The sequence below is a fragment of the Cibotium barometz genome, chromosome 47 (assembly GCF_041138505.1).
Source record: "Cibotium barometz isolate CiBa-2024 chromosome 47, ASM4113850v1, whole genome shotgun sequence".
In the NCBI taxonomy this organism is placed as follows: Eukaryota; Viridiplantae; Streptophyta; class Polypodiopsida; order Cyatheales; family Cibotiaceae; genus Cibotium; species Cibotium barometz.
The window spans coordinates 30,966,475-30,985,580 of NC_141092.1; the positions used below are offsets into that span (position 1 = coordinate 30,966,475).

At 45.0% G+C, this 19,106-nt stretch overlaps 1 protein-coding gene and 1 long non-coding RNA gene across 3 annotated transcripts in view; both read left to right on the forward strand.

Moving 5' to 3' along the window:
* The window catches only part of LOC147611580 (F-actin-capping protein subunit alpha-like), a 32,119-nt gene that overhangs the window by 12,660 nt on the left and 353 nt on the right, over positions 1-19,106 (forward strand). For both annotated transcript variants that reach the window (XM_086784667.1, XM_086784666.1), the window contains exons 7-9: positions 16,585-16,662; positions 18,815-18,889; positions 18,996-19,031. In XM_086784667.1, the coding sequence (XP_086640793.1) occupies positions 16,585-16,662; positions 18,815-18,889; positions 18,996-19,031 (189 nt within the window). The remainder of the gene's footprint in view (positions 1-16,584; positions 16,663-18,814; positions 18,890-18,995; positions 19,032-19,106) is intronic.
* LOC147611581 (uncharacterized) lies at positions 16,669-18,808 on the forward strand. The gene is made up of 3 exons (XR_015263772.1): positions 16,669-18,103; positions 18,212-18,272; positions 18,551-18,808. It is a non-coding gene; the product is annotated as an uncharacterized LOC147611581 (long non-coding RNA).

Genomic DNA, 19,106 nt, shown 5'->3' on the forward strand with positions numbered 1-19,106 from the left:
AGGATGCTTTCTTGCAGCTCAAGCATGCGATCATATGTGGTCCAGTATTGATTGTTCCTGACTTGCACAAGTCATTCGTGGTTGAATGTGATGCTTGTGGTGATTGCATAGGAGCTGTCCTAAATCAAGAAGGGCATGCAGTTGCATACGAGAGCCGTCGTTTGCATGATGCTGAGCTTCATATGGATATCTATGAGAAAGAGCTCTTGGCTGTAATTCACGCCTTAAAGATTTGGAAACACTACCTTCTTGGGGCTGAATTTGTAGTCAAGACAGATCATCAAAGCTTGAGATACTTTCTATCTCAAACCAAGCTTTCAGAGAAGCAGATGAGAATGGCAAATTTTCTTTCCATGTTTCATTTTCAGATTGTGCATACCCCAGGAAAGAAAAATGTGGTGGCCGATGCACTATCTAGGAGGCCTTATGTTGCTGCGGTCTCAGTGGCTTCTCATGGAGATCTATCTGCTATGAGAGATTTGTATCATTTGGATGCTGATTTTTGCCATATATGGACTGATTTGATGGCTGGTCATTCACATGCCTCTTATGTTATCAACGAGGGTTATCTTATGAAGGATAATTGCTTATGTGTGGTGAAGGATTTGCGTCCAAAGGTTATGGACGAATGTCACGCTCCACCTTATGCTGGTCATAGAGGTATTATGCCTACTACTCGCATGATTCAGAGGTATTTCTTTTGGCCAAGCATGCGTAAAGACATTGAGGCTTATGTGCGTGCATGTATTACTTGCCAAAAGGTGAAATTTGACAGGCAAAAATCTCCAGGTTTGCTTCAGCCATTGCCTATTCCCTCGCAACCTTGGGAAAGTATCACGATGGATTTTATTATGGATTTGCCTAGATCCCAGCATGGGAATGATGCTATTTGGACTATTGTGGACAGGTTTAGCAAGCAAGCTCACTTCTTGCCCGTCAAGAAAACCATTAAAGCTGATCATATGGTAAAGCTTTTTCTTGCTAATATTTTCAAGCATCATGGTATGCCTAAATCCATTGTTGGGGATAGAGATCCCAGGACTACAAGCCTATTTTGGAGGGCTTTATTTGATAATATGGGTACTAAGCTTGAGTTTTCATCAGCTTATCATCCCCAAACGGATGGCCAAAGTGAAGCTGCAAATTCAGCCGTGTTGGATTTATTGAAATGTTATGTGGCAGATCAAAAGAGTGCATGGGAGAAGTATCTTGAGTTTGCCTACAACAATACAATCCATGCTTCCACAGGAAAGGCTCCGTTTGAGATTATTTATGGCAGAGTGGTCTTGCCACCCATCCTTCGTATCAAGGATGAGATTTTTGCAGCTGATGAATATGTTCGTGACTTGGATGTTGCCTTTGGTCAAGTGCGGACAGCCATTGCAAGATCTCAGGATAAGCATAAAATGGCTGCTGACAAGCGTAGAAGGGACATGGAAGTCAAAGAAGGTGATTGGGTATTGCTGAAATTTGAGAAGGCTAGGCTTCGGAAGAGGCCAGGACGAGAAGGATCATATCCTAAGCTTTCTCCTCGCTATTATGGACCCTTCAAGGTGATTCAGAAGATCAATGAAGTGTCCTATACAGGCTTGCTTTACCTAGTCATTGGAAGATTCACAATGCTTTTCATGTGAGTCTATTTCGGAAATATGTGGGGCCAGATCCTGATGAGCCTGTCACAGAAGATCCGCCAGAGATTGAAGAGCTTGAGGAGATCCTCCAGCCAGAACAGATTGTTTTTCACAAGGAGAGAAAGCTACCTGCAGGAAAGCTTTCCAGGAGATACCTTGTGAAGTTTAAGAATTATTTGCCTATTGATGCCAAGTGGGTAAATGAGGATTATTTTGCAGATTATCCGCAATTGTTGTAGGCATATCTTGAGGCTTTTCAGTTGAGGTCAACTCTTTAGAAGCCCGGGGGGATGTCACCAATTGGCCGACCATTTGGTCCATCTCCAGTTTTTGCGTCTCGTTCACTTGAGGCCAGGCCGGTGTCTCATGTGAAGAGGCCAGTATTTTGCTGACATGGACGGGAGCCAGACTGGTGCCACCCGTGTGTTAGCAGGATGGTGTCGTATGGACGGGAGCCAGATCAGTGCCACCCGTGTATGACCTGGACTGTGTTCGATCCATGGGATTGTCACGCCATGGAAGAACCAGTATTCGTGCCGTGTTTTGCCTATGGGACTGTCACACCATAGGGAGACTCGTGCCTGGAACTGTGTCTTACCTATGGGACTGTCACTCCATAGGAAGACCAGGTTTTTATGTTTTATGTTGTGCCAGTTTTGTGCCGACAGATATTTTGTACTTGTTCCATGAACGGGAGATATGTCCATGTTACTATTTGCACATGCACACATGATTTGCATGCTTGAAACTATTTTCGCATGACATGTATTTGTGTGTTTGCCTGCTTGACGTGTTACTTACTGAGCGGGGACGCTTGCCAGTGAGTCGTGAAGTCTGCCTTGTATTCTGACGAGTTCTAGTGCATGTGAACAGGTGGTAAGTATGTTACACATGTTGTTTTAATGTTTTTTATTCTAGCCCTTTATTTTATAAGGTTAGGTGTTCACACTTATTTAAAAGTGGGCACCCCCTTTGGGCACCCACTTTGGGGCCAAGGTGGGCAGCCCCACTTTTAAGTGAGTGTGGGGGTGGGCATGGTCACCTACCCCCACTAATCCCCCCACATGCATGCGTGGGTATCACCAAAGTTAACTCCACATTAATTTTATTAAAAAAGGCTTCATCCATGAAGCGTGAAGCATCAAGCGTTTTCTCTCCTTCAAGCGTGGGCATCCATCGCTTCTATCTGGCGTTGAATTCACCAACCGGTGACTCTTCCCATCTCTGCTGGCGACTGAATCTTGCTGCAGGCGGCTGCCATCTCCCCCTGTACTGTTGCGCATACTCTCATCGAGGCGGCTGCATCAACAGGCTGCGCTTGTTCTCTCCCAGGCGGCTGAAGTTTGCTGCGCTTGTTACCTCTCCCACAGGCGCATGCTTTTACCTTTACCATAAGCTACTGCTTTTGAGGCTGCTGGCTGCCCTATCCTACAGGCTGCTGCCAAAGCACCTCCCCATGCTTCTTTACAGGCGACAGTATACCCTCTGGCTGCGCATGTTTCTCCACTAGCAACTGTATACTCTGCTACTGGTTGCGCCTGCTCTACTACAGGCAGCTGTACCTCCAGCCAACGCTGACTGCAGGTGGCTGTTTTCACTTCCCATACAGACGGCTGCTTCTACTTCATACAGGCGGCAGCAGAACCTGCAGTACATCAGTGTGCTGCATTTGGGGGCTGCAAATCTACACGCGTTGCACCCGTCTTCCAGCAAGTATTGCCCATCTTGACGGTTCCTTAGATTGTGAGGCAACTTCATGTATTTTTGGAATTCACTAAGGAAGTCAGCGAGTGATTATTCGAATTTGACTGTTTTTTTCATAGGTCTTCCTCTAGGTTGGACATGAGGTGGAGGTTTAATTGCATCAAGATCGAGATTGATCACTGTGACTCAACCGTCCGGTTTAAATGAGATTTTATATGTGGTATATCCTAGTGGTATGAGACCCTAGGATCTACAACATGTAGAGTTTCTTGATGTACCTGTATTTTCAACATGGGATTCCCTATTCCTAATGGGATAGTTAATAAAGTATAAGAGGTAGTTTAAACCGGGTTATAGATGCTTTGAGTGGGATTGGGGAGGTAATCTATTAAGTTTTACCAAGATTAATGCTGACTTATATGATTCCTTGAGGGGGCTATGTCAAATTGATGGGCATTGTTGTGTGTATTGGTAGTAGGTCCAAGTGGGGAGCTCTGTAATTTTAGACGAGGACTCAAGGGTCATACCACCTATAAGGGTGATTGGTAGTTAGTTCTTGATTCCAAACAAATGATTGTTCTGAAACAATAGAGTTTGCGTATCTGATAGTGCTAAGATTAGGAGGAGGCTCCTATTTGAATGTCATGATGTTTCTACGGTAAGTTCTCTAGGGGTACAACGAACTTACGATTTGGTAAAACGGATGTTTAAGGCGGATGTTGAGGACTATGTGGTGAAAAGTCATCAATGTTAGGTGAACAAGGTTGAACGTCTTAGGACTGGGCGGTTGAGCAACTTTTCAGATTATACGGTTTGCCAGCAAGTGACAGGGACTCTTAGTTTTTTGGACACTTCTGGGAGCTACTTTTTAGAGACAACGTTGAGTATGAGTTTCTCTTATCATCCTTGGTTTGATGCGTAGGCAGAGAGGGTGAATCAAATTTTGGGAGGATATTCTTCGTGCATACATCTTCAAGCGACCATTTGATTGGGAGAGGTACATCCCTATGGTCAAGTTTACCTCCAATAGTGCAAAGCATTCGGCTATTGGTTACAGTCCGTTTATGTTGATGTACGGATATTAACCTAGATCTGCAGTAACTACGGGACTCAAGGGTATTAACATTGATGCGGCTGAAGATATCTTAGTTAATATGCAGAAGATGCTAGTCAGTGCATGGGATTCTATCAGAAGTGCTTGGGATAGAGCACAATTTTATGCTAATAGGAAGCCTTCACTGATGGAGTCATTTGAGGGAATGCTAGTATATCTAGAGTACCCAAGAGTTTTGTGACGTTATGGATGGAGAAGTTTGGGAAATTACCTCCCCTAGATACTATGGACGTTATTGGACTTTGAAAAAAGATTGGTGAGGTTGAAAGAAAGAGCAAACACAGGTTGTAGGCAAAAGCACAAATTGAAGAAGGCCGAGAGCAGTTGATTATTGCTGAAAATGAGTACAAGGGAAGCCCGTAGATGCTTACAAGCATAAGAGACTGTTGCGACAGCCAATGACCTCCAGCAGATATGTAAGAATGAGATGGGAACTGAAGAGAAGGGAGTAATCCCTTATATATGTCCCATATGAGTTGGTCGCCAGCTGTCGTGGAGCATAAATATGCCTAAATAGCCTAAAAAAGGCTCATAAGATGTTGGAAAAATCCTGAATAATATCTGCAAAATATGCTAATGCAGGGCCTCATTAAAATGACCAGTACAAGCATGCATGTAGACCTTTTGGAGATGATATATATTCCAACACCTCCTCTTCAGCGCCAGAGGGGCGTCCAATACTAGCACGTTGAAGTAACACCTCCAAAGTAGCTCTCGGAAGTGGTTTGGTGAAGAGATTAGCCACGTTGTCCTTGGTAGAATAGTAGGCCAGGCGAAGAAGTCCCAACTCGATCCAGTCACGCACAATCCCTTGGAACTGTTTTCTTGAATGCCTTTCCTGGTATGTCCCAAGTGGCATCCGACTCATAGGGCTGCCATTCCCTCGGGTCTCGTGGAACACCACCAACCAACCTCTTGGGAACTTCTTCCATGTCTTGTGTTACTCTCCTTGGACTGTGCACCTTCATTTGGGACACCATCAGTGTTTAACATTGCTGTTACATGTGGAAGCTTTGGGAGTCTTCTTTCAGCCCTAAACACCATCTGGGAACATGTTGAACGCATGTAGAAGAGAGAGAAGAGAGAGAGAGAGAGAGCTGAGTATTCAGTATATTCATAATGTACAAAAAGGTACAAGTGTTCTTGCAGCCTCCTTGAAAATGTATAAAACCTAGTCTACAAGTCTAATCTATAGTCCTAGCAAGGACTGAATGCCTTAAATGATGAGCACATGAGCCTTATATAGCCTTTGGAATATCTCATGGACTGGCCGACTTGCTATCGGCTAGCTCCAGACACATAAAACCACAACATGTTGTAGGTGACAGCAATATTCCTCATTCATGACTGGCTGAAAGCCTTTTGTGTCCCTCCACAAGGTACTCCTGCCAAATAAGAACAATATATGCTCCAAAATCTAGTCCTAATCCTATTTTGTATCTTGTTGCCTCTTCAGGATTAGCGTGGGATTAGCCAGTGCATGTCTTAAACATGACATCCCCGTTTGCTAAACTTGATGACGGGATTCCAATCTGTATTCTTGGATAACTGTCATCATCCCATTCTCTATTCCCGGAGTCCCCCTGTCATCGTTCCCTCTCTGGCAACCTTTTCACTGAACACCCAACCTGGTCTCCAAATCCAGTCTAATTCTAATGAAGATCTATGCATCTCTTCCATCCAGTCCCCATTCTGTTCCTGCCCTATCCTTGAACTCTATCTCTGGTCTTCTTTCTTGAGAAATGAGTTTGGCACTCTCACTCCATCCCTATCATCCTCCCCTGGGACTGTTGCCTGAAAGCCTTTCATGGTGTGCCCCAAGTGGCACCCGACTCACAGGATTACCATTTCCTTGTGCTTTGTGGAACACCACCAACCAACCTCCTAGGAATTCTTCCCTGTCTTGTGTTCCTTGCCTTGGGCCTCGTACTTGTGCACTTTCCTGTGCCTTGGATGTGTGCACCTTCATTTGGGACTGAATTAGTGTTTAGCCTTCTTGAGCCTGATGCTCTGATACCAATGCTACATGCGGAAGCTAAGCTCTGGGAGTCTTCTTTCAGCCCTAAACACCATTTGGGAACATGCTGATGCAAAACGCATGTAGAAGAGAGAGAGAGAGAGAGAGAGAGAGATAGCTGAGTATTCAGTATATTCATAATGTACAAAAAGGTACAAGTGTTCTTGCAGCCATAGGCTGCCTCCTTGAAAAGGTATAAAACCTAGTCTACGAGTCTAATCTATGATCCAGCCCTAGCAAGGACTGAATGCCTTAAAACGATGAGCACGTAAGCCTTGTATAGCCTTTGGAATATCTCATGGACTGGCTGACCTTCTGTCGGCCAGCTCTTGGACACATAAAACCACAACATGCCGTAGTCGACAGCAATATTCCTCATTCATGACTGGCCGACAGCCTTCTGTGTCCCTCCACAAGGTACTCCTGCCAAATAAGAACAGTATATGCTCCAAAATCTAGTCCTGATCCTATTCTGTATCTTGTTGCCTCTTCAGAATTAGCCTGGGATTAGCCAGTGTTGGGGTAAAGGCACTATGCCCACCCTTATAGTGTGTACAAGCCCATAAGTTATAGTACATAGTACACTTAGTACTTTTAATGTACTAAGTGCACTATGTGTACTAATGCAATATACATGTGTGATAGGGGAGTCACACACTCATGCCTCATGAGTTGACTTATCCCCACAACTCTCTCTCTCTCTCTCTCCCTTGTTTCTCTGTGTATGTCTCCCACATTAACCTAACCCTAATTCTGATTCTCTCCCATCAACTGGTATCAGAGCAGGTTATTTTTTCTAGGGTTTTGTCGGTGCAGAGAACAGGCGTGTGCTGCTGTACGGATCTGCGTGCTGCATCAGAATTTGTCTCTGGTCGCCTTTGTGCAGTGCTGGTTACTGGTCGACTGTGTGACCAGTCGCAGGCAGGTGGGTTGAGAGAGCAGCAGCAGCTGTGCCATAGCCCAAGCCAGAGGTACCATTGCGGGTACCATAGCTGCCCTCAGTTCTCCCAGGCGAAGGTGGAGAAGATAGCGTAAGGCAGCAATCAGGCGAAACGTAAGCGAAGGCAACTGGGCGTTAGTCGTCGGCTGGTACACGCGGGCGTTGAGCCATTGGCGAAGGCAGCAGCCGAAGGCGAGCGAAGAAGTAAGTCGTCGGCTGGCGTTAGACAAGTAAGCGAAGGCAGAGCTACCGACTTCGCCTAGTCGCCATCGCCTAGTCGCCAGCGCCGTGTAGCGTTACACACTTCCCAACGTCCCTGGCGTCGAAAGCAGCAGCACTTCCTCGTGTGGAAACGAAGAAAGCCCCATTACCATAGCCAGCCCACGTGGCTGCCCAGGCTGCCCAACCAACATACGTGGCTGCCCAAACTGCACAGCCAGCACACGTGGCTGCCCACAGCCAGGTGTAACTGCCCAGCTGCTCCAGAAGCTGCCCAGCACCGAAGTCGCCGCCACCACCGCCTCTGTCTCAGCCTGCAAGTCAAGAAACTCAGAAAAATCAGAAATTTCAGAGGTATTTGCCTTCAATATTTTGGGAATTTCTTATCAATTCAAGCAATTGAACAGGTGCAGGTCACATTGGCTCACTCGTGAGCATACCTGGCAAGAATTGGGTGACATTGGTCACAATCAGGATCAATTTGCAGGAAATTGGTCACAATCAGGTTAAATTTGCAGGAAATTGGTCAAATCAGGATCAATTTGCAGGAAATTGGATGTCGAAATTTGGGGCTTTTGATGTAATTGTGCAATTAAGCACTCATACATGCAGTATGATGTGAAAAATCGCACATTTGGGCAAAATTGCAGCAAATTGCAGTGCAAATCAAGGGGCTTTTGTGCCGATTTGGTTGATTTGCATGCAGGCAATCGCATTTGATGCTGTGGATAATGTGTTGATGCCTTACAAGCACTCAATGTGCCTGTAAATCAAGGGGCTTTCATGTATTTGATGTATATGTGGCCAGGGGGAAGCATCGTGAACACTCTGGATGCCTTCATTTGCGTCAATGTACCATGTATGATCAGAAATTGATCTTAAATCAAGGGGCTTTTCAAGTTTGTATGCTTGTTGAGCTTGGCAAAGCAGCAGGCAAGACATTTATGCCTTGAATCCTCAAAAATCAGCTTGCAGTCAAGGGGCTTTTGCCCAATTTCTGTTCGGGACTGTTGTATGCAGTGTTCGGGACTGTAAAAGTCTGATTTTCACTCATTTGGACAGCCAGGAGAGCATTTATTGCTACTGTACCTGCTGGTACAGATTTGGCACAGCTTTGTGCAAGTTTTGGCATGGCTGTACACTGTTTTGAGTGACCAAAAGGTTCAATTTCAGCTGCTGTACTTGCCGGTACAGGTTTGGTACATCATTGGTGAGCACTTGGTACTGCTGTACAGTACTTTGGAAGGGCAAAAGAGCACATTTAAGGTGCTGTCCAAAATCTGCAGCAACCAGATTTTGGTGTTTTCATCACATAAAGTGGGAGAAAAGTTGCATTCTTGCTTCCGCAGTGGGAGATAAAGCTTGGGAGAACAACTGTGAGCACTTTGTGTGCTTTTGGTGCAGTGTTTGCACATTTTGCAGGGAGTCAGGCATTGACAGGTTGCATTTTGCTATGGCAACCACAGGTGAGAGCTCTTCATTGCTTCACATCAAGAAGCTTGAAGGCTCCCATAATTATGATATTTGGCAAACCCAGTGCTACAATGTGTTGCTCCAGAAAAAGCAGCACAAGCCTATCAAAGAAAGAGGTGTGATGCCCGCTTCTCTTACTGCTGAAGAGTGGGAAGATATCGATGAGCTGGCAAGATCTACTATCATGTTGTCTGTGTCAGACTCATTACTTTTCAGCATTCGTGAAGAGAAGACAGCTTGGGGAATGTGGCAGAGATTGCAGGACTTGTATGCCCAACAAAGTGCCTCAAGCAAAGTGTATTGGTTGAAGAAACTCATAGGTCTTCAGATGAAGGAAGGGGCGTCTATGACAGCCCATCTAAATGAGTTTAATGGTATTGTCAGCCAGGTCATTAATCAAAAGTTGGCAATGGACGATGAGTTCAAAGCCACTTTTCTGTTATGCACTTTGCCAGAGAGTTGGGACACATTCAGGACAGCCACTAGCAATTCGCATGGTATGCTGTCATATGCAGATGTTGAGGGTGCTCTTCTTCAAGAAGAGATGAACAGGAAAAACAATTCTGTTGGAAAGTCCAATGCAATGAATGCACGTGGGAGATCCCAGCAAAGGGGGAAAAGCCAAGAAAGGGGAAGGAGCAAGTCTCGCTCCAAAAAGGATTTGGAATGCCATTATTGTGGCAAGAAGGGACACATTAAAAAGCAATGCTACAAATGGAAAAATGATCAAAAAGAAAAGGGAAAAGGCAAAGACAAAGACAAGGATGAAGCCAAAGATGTAAAGCCGAAGGGCAAAAGTGGAGTCAAGATTGAAGAAATCAATGTGTCACATGCAGGTGGCAGTGAGGATGAGGTCCTCTTTACGTCTTCACTTGATGCCCATTCACTTCTTACAGGTGGTCATGGTATGCACTCATGGATCATTGATTCAGGTGCCTCCTTTCATGTCACAGGTTGCAGAGACTTGTTTGTAAGGTATACTGCTGGCAATGAAGGAGTGGTTTATTTGGGTGATAACCATGCATGCAAGATTCTTGGTAGAGGTGATGTGAAGCTTGTGTTTTTAGATGGCTCACAGCTTATGCTCCATGATGTCAGGCATGTGCCTGAGATCAAGAAGAATCTGCTTTCTACTGGACAGCTTGATGATGCTGATTATGTTACCACATTTGGTAGTGGAAAGTGGAAGATTAGTAAGGGCTCACTGGTTGTTGCCAGAGGCTCTAAGGTGGACACTCTTTACTTTATGCATGCAGGTGTTTGTCACCATGCTAATGTAAATGCAACCGAGCTGCCGGAAATCTCTATGTGGCATAGCCGGTTGGGACACATGAGTGTCAAAGGAATGGAGCAATTGTCTCGTTTGGGTTACTTGCCTTCTCTAAAGTTTTCAAGTTTTCAGTTTTGTGAGCATTGTATTTATGGCAGGCAACTCCAGTGCCCCCACAAGAAAGCTCTTGGACAGAAAGATGCTCAGTTAGAGCTTGTGCATACAGATGTATGTGAGATGCCTCAGCTTTCTTTGGGAGGGGCAAAATATTGTGTGTCTTTTATTGATGATGCCACACGCAAGGTGTGGGTCTATCCTCTTCGCTTGAAGAGTGATACATTCTCAGTGTTTCAGAAGTTTGTTGCTCTTGTTGAGAATCAAACTGGCAAAACACTGAAGGCTTTGCGTTCCGACAATGGTGGAGAGTATACGTCCAAACAGTTTCAGGACTTTTGTGATGCTAAAGGCATCAAGAGGGAGCTCTCTACTCCTTATGATCCTCCACAAAACGGGACAGCAGAGAGGATGAACAGGACCATTCAGGAGAAGGTCCGTTCTATGTTGTCACATGCTGCATTACCTCATGTTTTTTCGGCTGAAGCTGTTATGACAGCCGTTCACCTTATAAACAGGTCACCTAACACGAGGCTTGGTGGGAAAGTGCCAGAAGAAGTATGGACAGGGAAGCCTCCGTCATACAAGCACTTGAGAGTGTTTGGTTGCGTTGCGTACGTGCACATACGCAGGGAAATGCGCACCAAACTTGATCCTAAGTCTCACAAATGCATATTCCTAGGATATGGTGACAGAGGTGAAATGGGGTATAGACTTTGGGATCCCATAAATAGAAAGATTATACGCAGCAATGATGTCATTTTTGATGAAACATGCATGTATAAGGAGCCTGCAAGGCAACAGGAGCCTGGCAGAGTCATCTTTGATGATGATGGACATCATGGACAACAACAAAGGGCTGTAAATCAGCCATTACAGCAGGAAAACCAGCCCTTAAATGGTGCTGAAAATGGTCCAAATGGACAGCCAGAGATGGCAGAAGATATCCCTATGGATATACCACAGTTAGAGGAGATACCGGGCATGATTTTTCAGCCTTATGGCATGGAACAGGAGCCACCAATGGGTGAGATGCAGGCTGGACAGCAACTTGCAAATGATGGTCATTGGGTACGGAGGTCCACTAGACCCTCCAGAGCCCCTGACAGGTTTGTTCCAGGGGTTGACTACTTGATGCTCACTGACTGTGGGGAGCCCTCATGTTACAAGGAGGCTTTACAGAGGGCAGACAAAGCTCTATGGGAGCGTGCCATGAAGTCAGAGATGGATTCTCTGCATAAAAATGGAACTTGGAAGTTGGTGCATTTGCCTGCAGGCAAGAAGGTTTTGCCATGCAAGTGGGTTTACAGGCTCAAAGTTGCACCAGATGCAAAGCCAAGATACAAAGCCAGGTTAGTGGCTAAGGGCTTCAAGCAGGAATATGGTGTGGACTTTGATGAGATCTTCTCTCCAGTGGTCAAAATGACCACACTTAGAGCTGTGTTGGCTTTGGTTGCGCATGATGATCTGGACTTGATTCAGATGGATGTGAAGACTGCTTTTCTTCACGGTGATCTCCATGAGGAGATATATATGCAGCAGCCAGAGGGTTATGCAGTGAGTGGAAAGGAGAAGCTTGTATGCAAGCTGAAAAAGAGTCTTTATGGGCTCAAACAGGCACCAAGAGAATGGTATCATAAATTTGATACATTCATGAAATCACAGAAATTCAGGAGAAGTGACATAGATCACTGCTTGTACACCAAGAAAGCTTTGGATGGCAGTCTATTGATCCTCATCTTGTATGTTGATGATATGTTGATTGCCGGGAAATCTCGTAAGGAGATGGATGCCTTGAAGCAGAGGCTGCATCAAACCTTTGATATGAAGGATTTGGGTGATGCAAATCACATTTTGGGTATGCGGATACTTCGGGACAGAAATCAGCATGTGTTGTATTTGTCTCAGAAGGAATACATTGGCAAAGTTTTGCAGAGGTTCAATATGGACGGGGGGAAGAAGACTAGTACTCCTTTGCCTCCATATGTGAAACTCAGTGCTATGGACAGCCCACAGTCGGATAGAGACAGGGCTGATATGGCCAAGATTCCGTATGCTTCAGCTTGTGGCAGTCTCATGTATGCCATGGTTGCTACTAGGCCGGACATTGCATTTGCAGTGGGAGTGGTTTCTAGATACATGGCCAACCCTGGCAAGAAGCATTGGGAAGCAGTGAAAGGTGTCATGAGATACCTGAAGGGCACACAGGATTTGTGCATTTGCTTTGGCAAACAGGATGCATTAGTGCATGGTTACACGGATTCGGATTATGCCGGTCATCCAGATAACCGGAAGTCTACTACCGGTTATGTATTTACATTCACAGGAGGTGCTGTGTCATGGATATCCAGGATGCAGAAGTGCACAGCCTTATCTAGTACAGAGGCCGAGTATATTGCAGCCACAGAGGCTTGCAAGGAGGCATTATGGCTATCTCGGTTAGTGGTTGATTTGGGTTATACAGGGGATATTCCATTGTTGCATTGTGACAGTCAGAGTGCCATCCAGTTGGCAAAGAACCCTGTCTTTCATGCAAAGACGAAGCATGTGGATGTGAAGTATCACTTCATCAGAGAGGTGATAGAGAACAAGCAAATTCAGCTTGTTAAAATTCACACGGATGACAACCCGGCTGATCTGTTGACAAAGAGTTTGCCTCCGGAGCGGTTTGCTCATTGCAGACACTTGATGGGCATTGGATGAGGCCAGTTTCAGCCTTGAGTTGGCCTTGTATATTATCATGTACATGCTGATTTTTCTTTTCCTTGACTTAAGGGCACTTTGCCTTTAAGTGGGAGGTTGTTGGGGTAAAGGCACTATGCCCACCCTTATAGTGTGTACAAGCCCATAAGTTATAGTACATAGTACACTTAGTACTTTTAATGTACTAAGTGCACTATGTGTACTAATGCAATATACATGTGTGATAGGGGAGTCACACACTCATGCCTCATGAGTTGACTTATCCCCACAACTCTCTCTCTCTCTCTCTCTCCCTTGTTTCTCTGTGTATGTCTCCCACATTAACCTAACCCTAATTCTGATTCTCTCCCATCAGCCAGTGCATGTCGTGCACATGACAATTGCTGAACATGAAGCTATGATACCAATGTGACATGTGTGGAAGCTCCGTGTCATCTTTAAGCCCTAAACACCTTTCTAGGAACATCATGATGCAAAACGCAAACAAAAGATGGAGAGAGGAGAGAGAGAGCTGAGTTTTCAGTATATTCATAATGTACCAAAAGGGTACAACTCTTGGTAAGCCATAGACTGCTCATGAAAAGGTGTTCTAGACTCCAAAAGTCCTATCCTATTGATGCCTCTACAGGACTGAATGAATCACAATGGCCTAGCCTTGCTATTTATAGGCCTTTGAAGGCCAGGTGGACTGGCTGACCTGCTGTTGGCCAGGTCCTTGGACACAAATAATCCCTTGCTGCTGACGTCCTCTGATAAACCACTTATCTGATTGTCTAGCTTTTGGAGTATGTTGAGCATTTTGTGTATGATTTGAAGTTGTCCTTGTACCAATATGTTCGTGCACATCAGCCCCATGATCTCTTGGACGGAAGCTGTCCGTTTTGCTGCATGGAGGATAACAATAGTTCTAGTGGGGTCCGGTCAATGTTTCAAGTGTGACTTCACTGAGCACATCACGAAGGATTGCCTGAGGACATTAGAGAGGTCGTCTCCAAGGAAGCGGTGGCTTCAAAATCAGAGGATAATTGTGGAGGCGGTAGATGTGCAAGTGTCTCAGCTCTCTTCATTTCTCAAGTTAGTTGCACAACATGGGTGTAGAATTTCTTTATGGAACGGGCATAGGAGGAAGCTCTTTTTATTTCTCAAGTTAGTTGCACAACATGGGTGTAGAATTTCTTTATGGCACGGGCATAGGAGGAAGTTTCCAGTCCGAGATCTGAGGGAGAGTCTTCATAGTTGCCGAATGTATGGAGTGGAGAACCTTTGGCTTCAATGGTGGTTGCTTTGGTTTTGGGGCTAGTGCAAGAGGACTTTTCTCAGCTGCCCTTTGCATCGTGGGGTACCTTTACTATTTAGTTTCTGATGTAATGGCAGCACTGTATGAGGGCATGCCTTTGGATGTGTTTACCTCAGTTAGTTTTGCCAGTTGGTGTTTCTTGTCGGTGGGTGTGTTTTTTGTAGGAGGTGGGGGTGTTATCTTTGGTGTATGGCAGGGTGTACTTTTTGAAGTATGTTCCACAAGGAGGTGTCCTGGGAGGGGGGGGGGGGGGAGGGGGGACCAAGCACTAGCACTAAGATGCAGGTAGATTTGTTGGAGCATACTGGTATCGGGAGGTAGCAGCAGAGGATGCTCTACAGGAGTCAGCACTTCGACATAAGGTGTCGGTTTAGGAGGATGCTCACTAGCAGCCAGTGCTGGATCCAGAGATTATTGGTCGCAGGAGTAGTTGGCTGTTTGCTTTGTGCCTTTTTGTGCTGACAAAGTGAGGATGGAATGTTTGCCTCAGAAGTGGACACAAGGTGGTCACGCAATGCTCAAGATAGTTTTCATCTTGGATGAGACAGGGTTGGGTCTTTTCCTTCATTGGAAGGACAGTTTGTATGGATGCTGTACAGTTGAGGACAGCCATAATGGTAGTGGGGGAGAGAGCCATAATGGTAGTGGGGGAGAGTGTGATAAACATTGATCCATGGGCACCTGGTAGGCTGACTACTGCATTGGAATGGGTCGAGGGTAGGTCGGACAGGCTGGGGGCAGTGTGTGGAGCAATCGGGCATCTTTGGCATAGTCACATGGGACGCGAAATGGGGACGGGGAACGGGGACGGAAAAGATTGAGAATGGCCATTCCCTGTGACTATAGAGTGACATGGGACGGGAAGATGTTGCCATCCCCAACATTCCCTAGTCTAAAAATGCCCATTCCCTGTGACTATGATCTTTGGAGTAGTAGGGCAAGAGATCAGAAGTGCCTATGATGAGCAGGTTGGGCAAGAGTGTAAATGACCACATGCATGAAAAGAGGTATTTATGCTGGTCGTGTGTCCTTTCTACAAGCTGACAAGTTAAGGACCAGCCTACTGGGTCAAATGGGCCCTATGTAAGGATGTGTGGGATATTTAAATTTGAGTTCCACATCTTACCTCTACTGAGCGATTGCAGCCCTCTAGAGGGCTGAGTGGGGGTTGATCAAGGCAGACCTACAGCAGTGTTTAGGCTGACATCAGAGATCAACATCATAGTTCATAACCTACGTTTAGCAAACGCATACGCATTCGGGTATGTAAGAATGTTTCGAGTATGTTTCAGGCTCAGGCCGAGTAACATACGTGACCAATATAATACCTCGTAGAAAGGACAAGATTTAGACAAATAGATACAAATATACATTGTAAACTCAAGCTCTCCAAGTTCCATTATAAAAACTTACAAAGTTACCACTTACAAGTTACATAAATGCATAGCAAGCGTGGACCGATTTTTGATTATAAAAAACGTAGCAACTTTCAAAAAACATAAAACCTTAGAAAAGCATTAAAATAAAAAAAAAAGCATGTATGAAACGCGAGTTTCAAACGTGTATGTTGCAAATGTTTGCTTCATGAAGCAAACACGAATGTTATGAACTATGATCTACATTTTTAGTATTATTTCATATTTGGAGAGTACTGTTGTATCTCATTCTCTTGTACATAAATATACAATAGTTTAGGTAGTTGTGTATTGTGCATGTGACTTTCTCTATTCTGTTGCTCTCTCTTCTCTATTATTTATTTGCGCATTAGACACAAGTCTACTACGGGGACTTGAGGGTGTGGGGCTCAGTTTTGCTGTATAGTGTACCACTGCCCCCAGAGTGCTAGAGTGCTGAGAACTTTGACTTTGGAGGTTTTGCAAAAAGCTAACTGCTTGAGATATTGGCTTGTGTGTGTGTGTGATGCACGCGTGTGTTTGCATCGTATATCAACTTTTTCGTCCAGAAAGGAGCATCTATGTTCTCTTTACATATGTAGAAATTCTTTGGCTATGTTGATCTCCAATACCCCCTTTTTTGGTCATATGTACATCAGGCTAAACTCTTAAATGTGATGTTAAGGTTAAACTCTTTGTGCCTTGTAGGTTTCCGCACATTATTTTGAAGAAGGGAATGTGCAACTAGATACTGGCTATGAATGCAAGGATGCCACTCTCCTTCAGGTTTGTCCTTGTATTTCTGGATTGATCAACATGATTAAGACTGTGTGCGCGTGTGTGTGTGTGTGTGTAAGGATGTGTTACATGCCGAAGCTCTGGGAGTCTTCTTTCAGCCCTAAACACCATCTGGGAACATGCTGATGCAAAACGCATGCAGAAGAGAGAGAGAGATAGCTGAGTATTCAGTATATTCATAATGCACAAAAAGATACAAGTGTCCTTGCAGCCATAGGCTGCCTTCTGAAAAAGGTAGAAACCCTAAACATAAATCTAATCCTATGACCCAGCCAAGCAAAGGGCTGAATGGTTAAAACAATGAGCATGTATACCTTTTATAGGCTGGATATGACACAATCAAATGGCCGACTGTTGGTCGGCCAGCAAACTAGACAAATATCTCTTTCTTGCTGCAGCCGACTGGACATCCACCTGTAGATACTGGCCGACGTCCACAATTAGTCAATCCCCTGCCAAGTCAACAACACTTGCTCCTAATCTTTGGTTCTAATCAGTCTTTATCTGGTTGCTCTCCTCATGATAAGATCTGGCCTCAGCCGGTGCATGTCTTGCACATGACATCCCCCTCTGCTAAACTTGATGACAGGATTCGAATTTGTTTCTTGGATGATTGTCATCATCCCATTCTATTCTTGGAGTCCCCTTGTCATCCTTTCTACTCTGGCAACCCTTTCACTGAACACCCGGCCCGGTCTCCAAATCCACTCTAACTCTGATGAAGATCTATGCATCGATTCCATCCAGTCCCCATTCCGTTCCTGCCCTGTCCCTGAACACTGTCTTTGGTCTTCTTTCCTGAGAAATGAGTCTGGCACTCACTCCACCCCTTGGAGGATCAACCTCCCCTTGAACTGTTGCTTGAAAGCCTTTCTTGGTGTGCCCCAAGTGGCACCCGACTCACAGGACTGCCATCCCCTCGGGCTTTGTTAAACACCACCAACCAACCTCTTGGGAAATTTTCCGTCTTGTGTTCCTTGTCTTGGGCCTCATACTTGTGCACTTTCTTATGCCTTGGACTTGTGCACCTTCATTTGGGACTGAATCAATGTTTAGCTTTGCTGAGCCTGATGCTCTGATACCAATGTCACATGCAGAAGCTCTGTGAGTCTTCTTTCAGCCCTAAACACCATCTAGGAACATGCTGATGCAAAACGCATGCAGAAGAGAGAGAGATAGCCGAGTATTCAGTATATTCATAATGTACAAAAAGGTACAAGTGTCCTTGCAGCCATACGCTGCCTTTTGGAAAAGGTAGAAACCCCAAACATAAATCTAATCCTATGACCCAGCCAAGCTAAGGGCTGAATGGTCAAAACAATGAGCATGTATGCCTTTTATAGGCTGGATATGACACAATCAACTGGTCGGCCAGCAAACTGGACAAATATCTCTTTCTTGCTGCAGCCAACTGGACATCCACTTGTAGGTACTGGCCGACAACTCCTCCATGTCCACAATTAGTCAATCCCCTGCCAAATCAGCAACACCTGCTCCTAATCGTTGGTTCTAATCAGTCTTTATCTGGTTTCCTCAGGATTAGATTTGGGCTCAGCCAGTGTATGTCTTGCACATGACAGGGTGGCACTCTCCTTCAGGTTTGTCCTTGTATTTGTCTGCTGGCTTGGCTATGACATTAAAAGATCCATCTCATCTCTCTCTCTCTCTCTCTCTCTCTCTCTCTCTCACACACACACACACACACACGCACACACACACAAACCTGGGTGGGGTTGGCTATGATGTGAAAAGTCATCTCAAGTATGTGTATACATGCGCATGCATGCGTGTTGGAGTGTCAGCGTGTAGCAGTTGATGCATCAAGCTCCTAACCAAGAGATCCTGGGCTCAAGTTCCATTCCCTACTCTTTGGCAGCTGTGATATGGATCATGTGTGGTCTGCTGGTTGGCTATGATGTTGAAATAGCTCTCTCTCTCTCTCTCTCTCATGATGTACAACAAAGATCGCATGCAAATAGCTGGTCATTCATCTTGGGGTATCTTTCCCATCCTGCCACACAATGCTCCTCTCCAATGTTTGGCAATCTAGAAATTTGCATCTATAGACGTAAACTCGCATTCTGGTTTTCTCATCACTAATTGTTATTTTGCTGTTTACTGTGTTTTGGTGCTGAGGCAGGGCCCATCAGAAACAGCGCTAGCTATGGCAAATATCATCCGGCATTATGAATCAGAATACTTGGCTTGCTTAGAGGTGGGTTTGTGACCAGCTTCTAAACATGCCAAAGGCTATGAGTATGTTTCTTTCGTTTCCCAATCCAACGAGATGTATTGTTTTTGTCGAATTGCTTTTTGGGCAGGATTCTTACTCAAAACTCTCAGACAACACTTTTAAGGTTTGTGAATGCAAGATTGTCAAACTCAGGGTTTAGTTAAAAAACCCAAATAAAGTTTTAAAAAGTGTTTAAAGG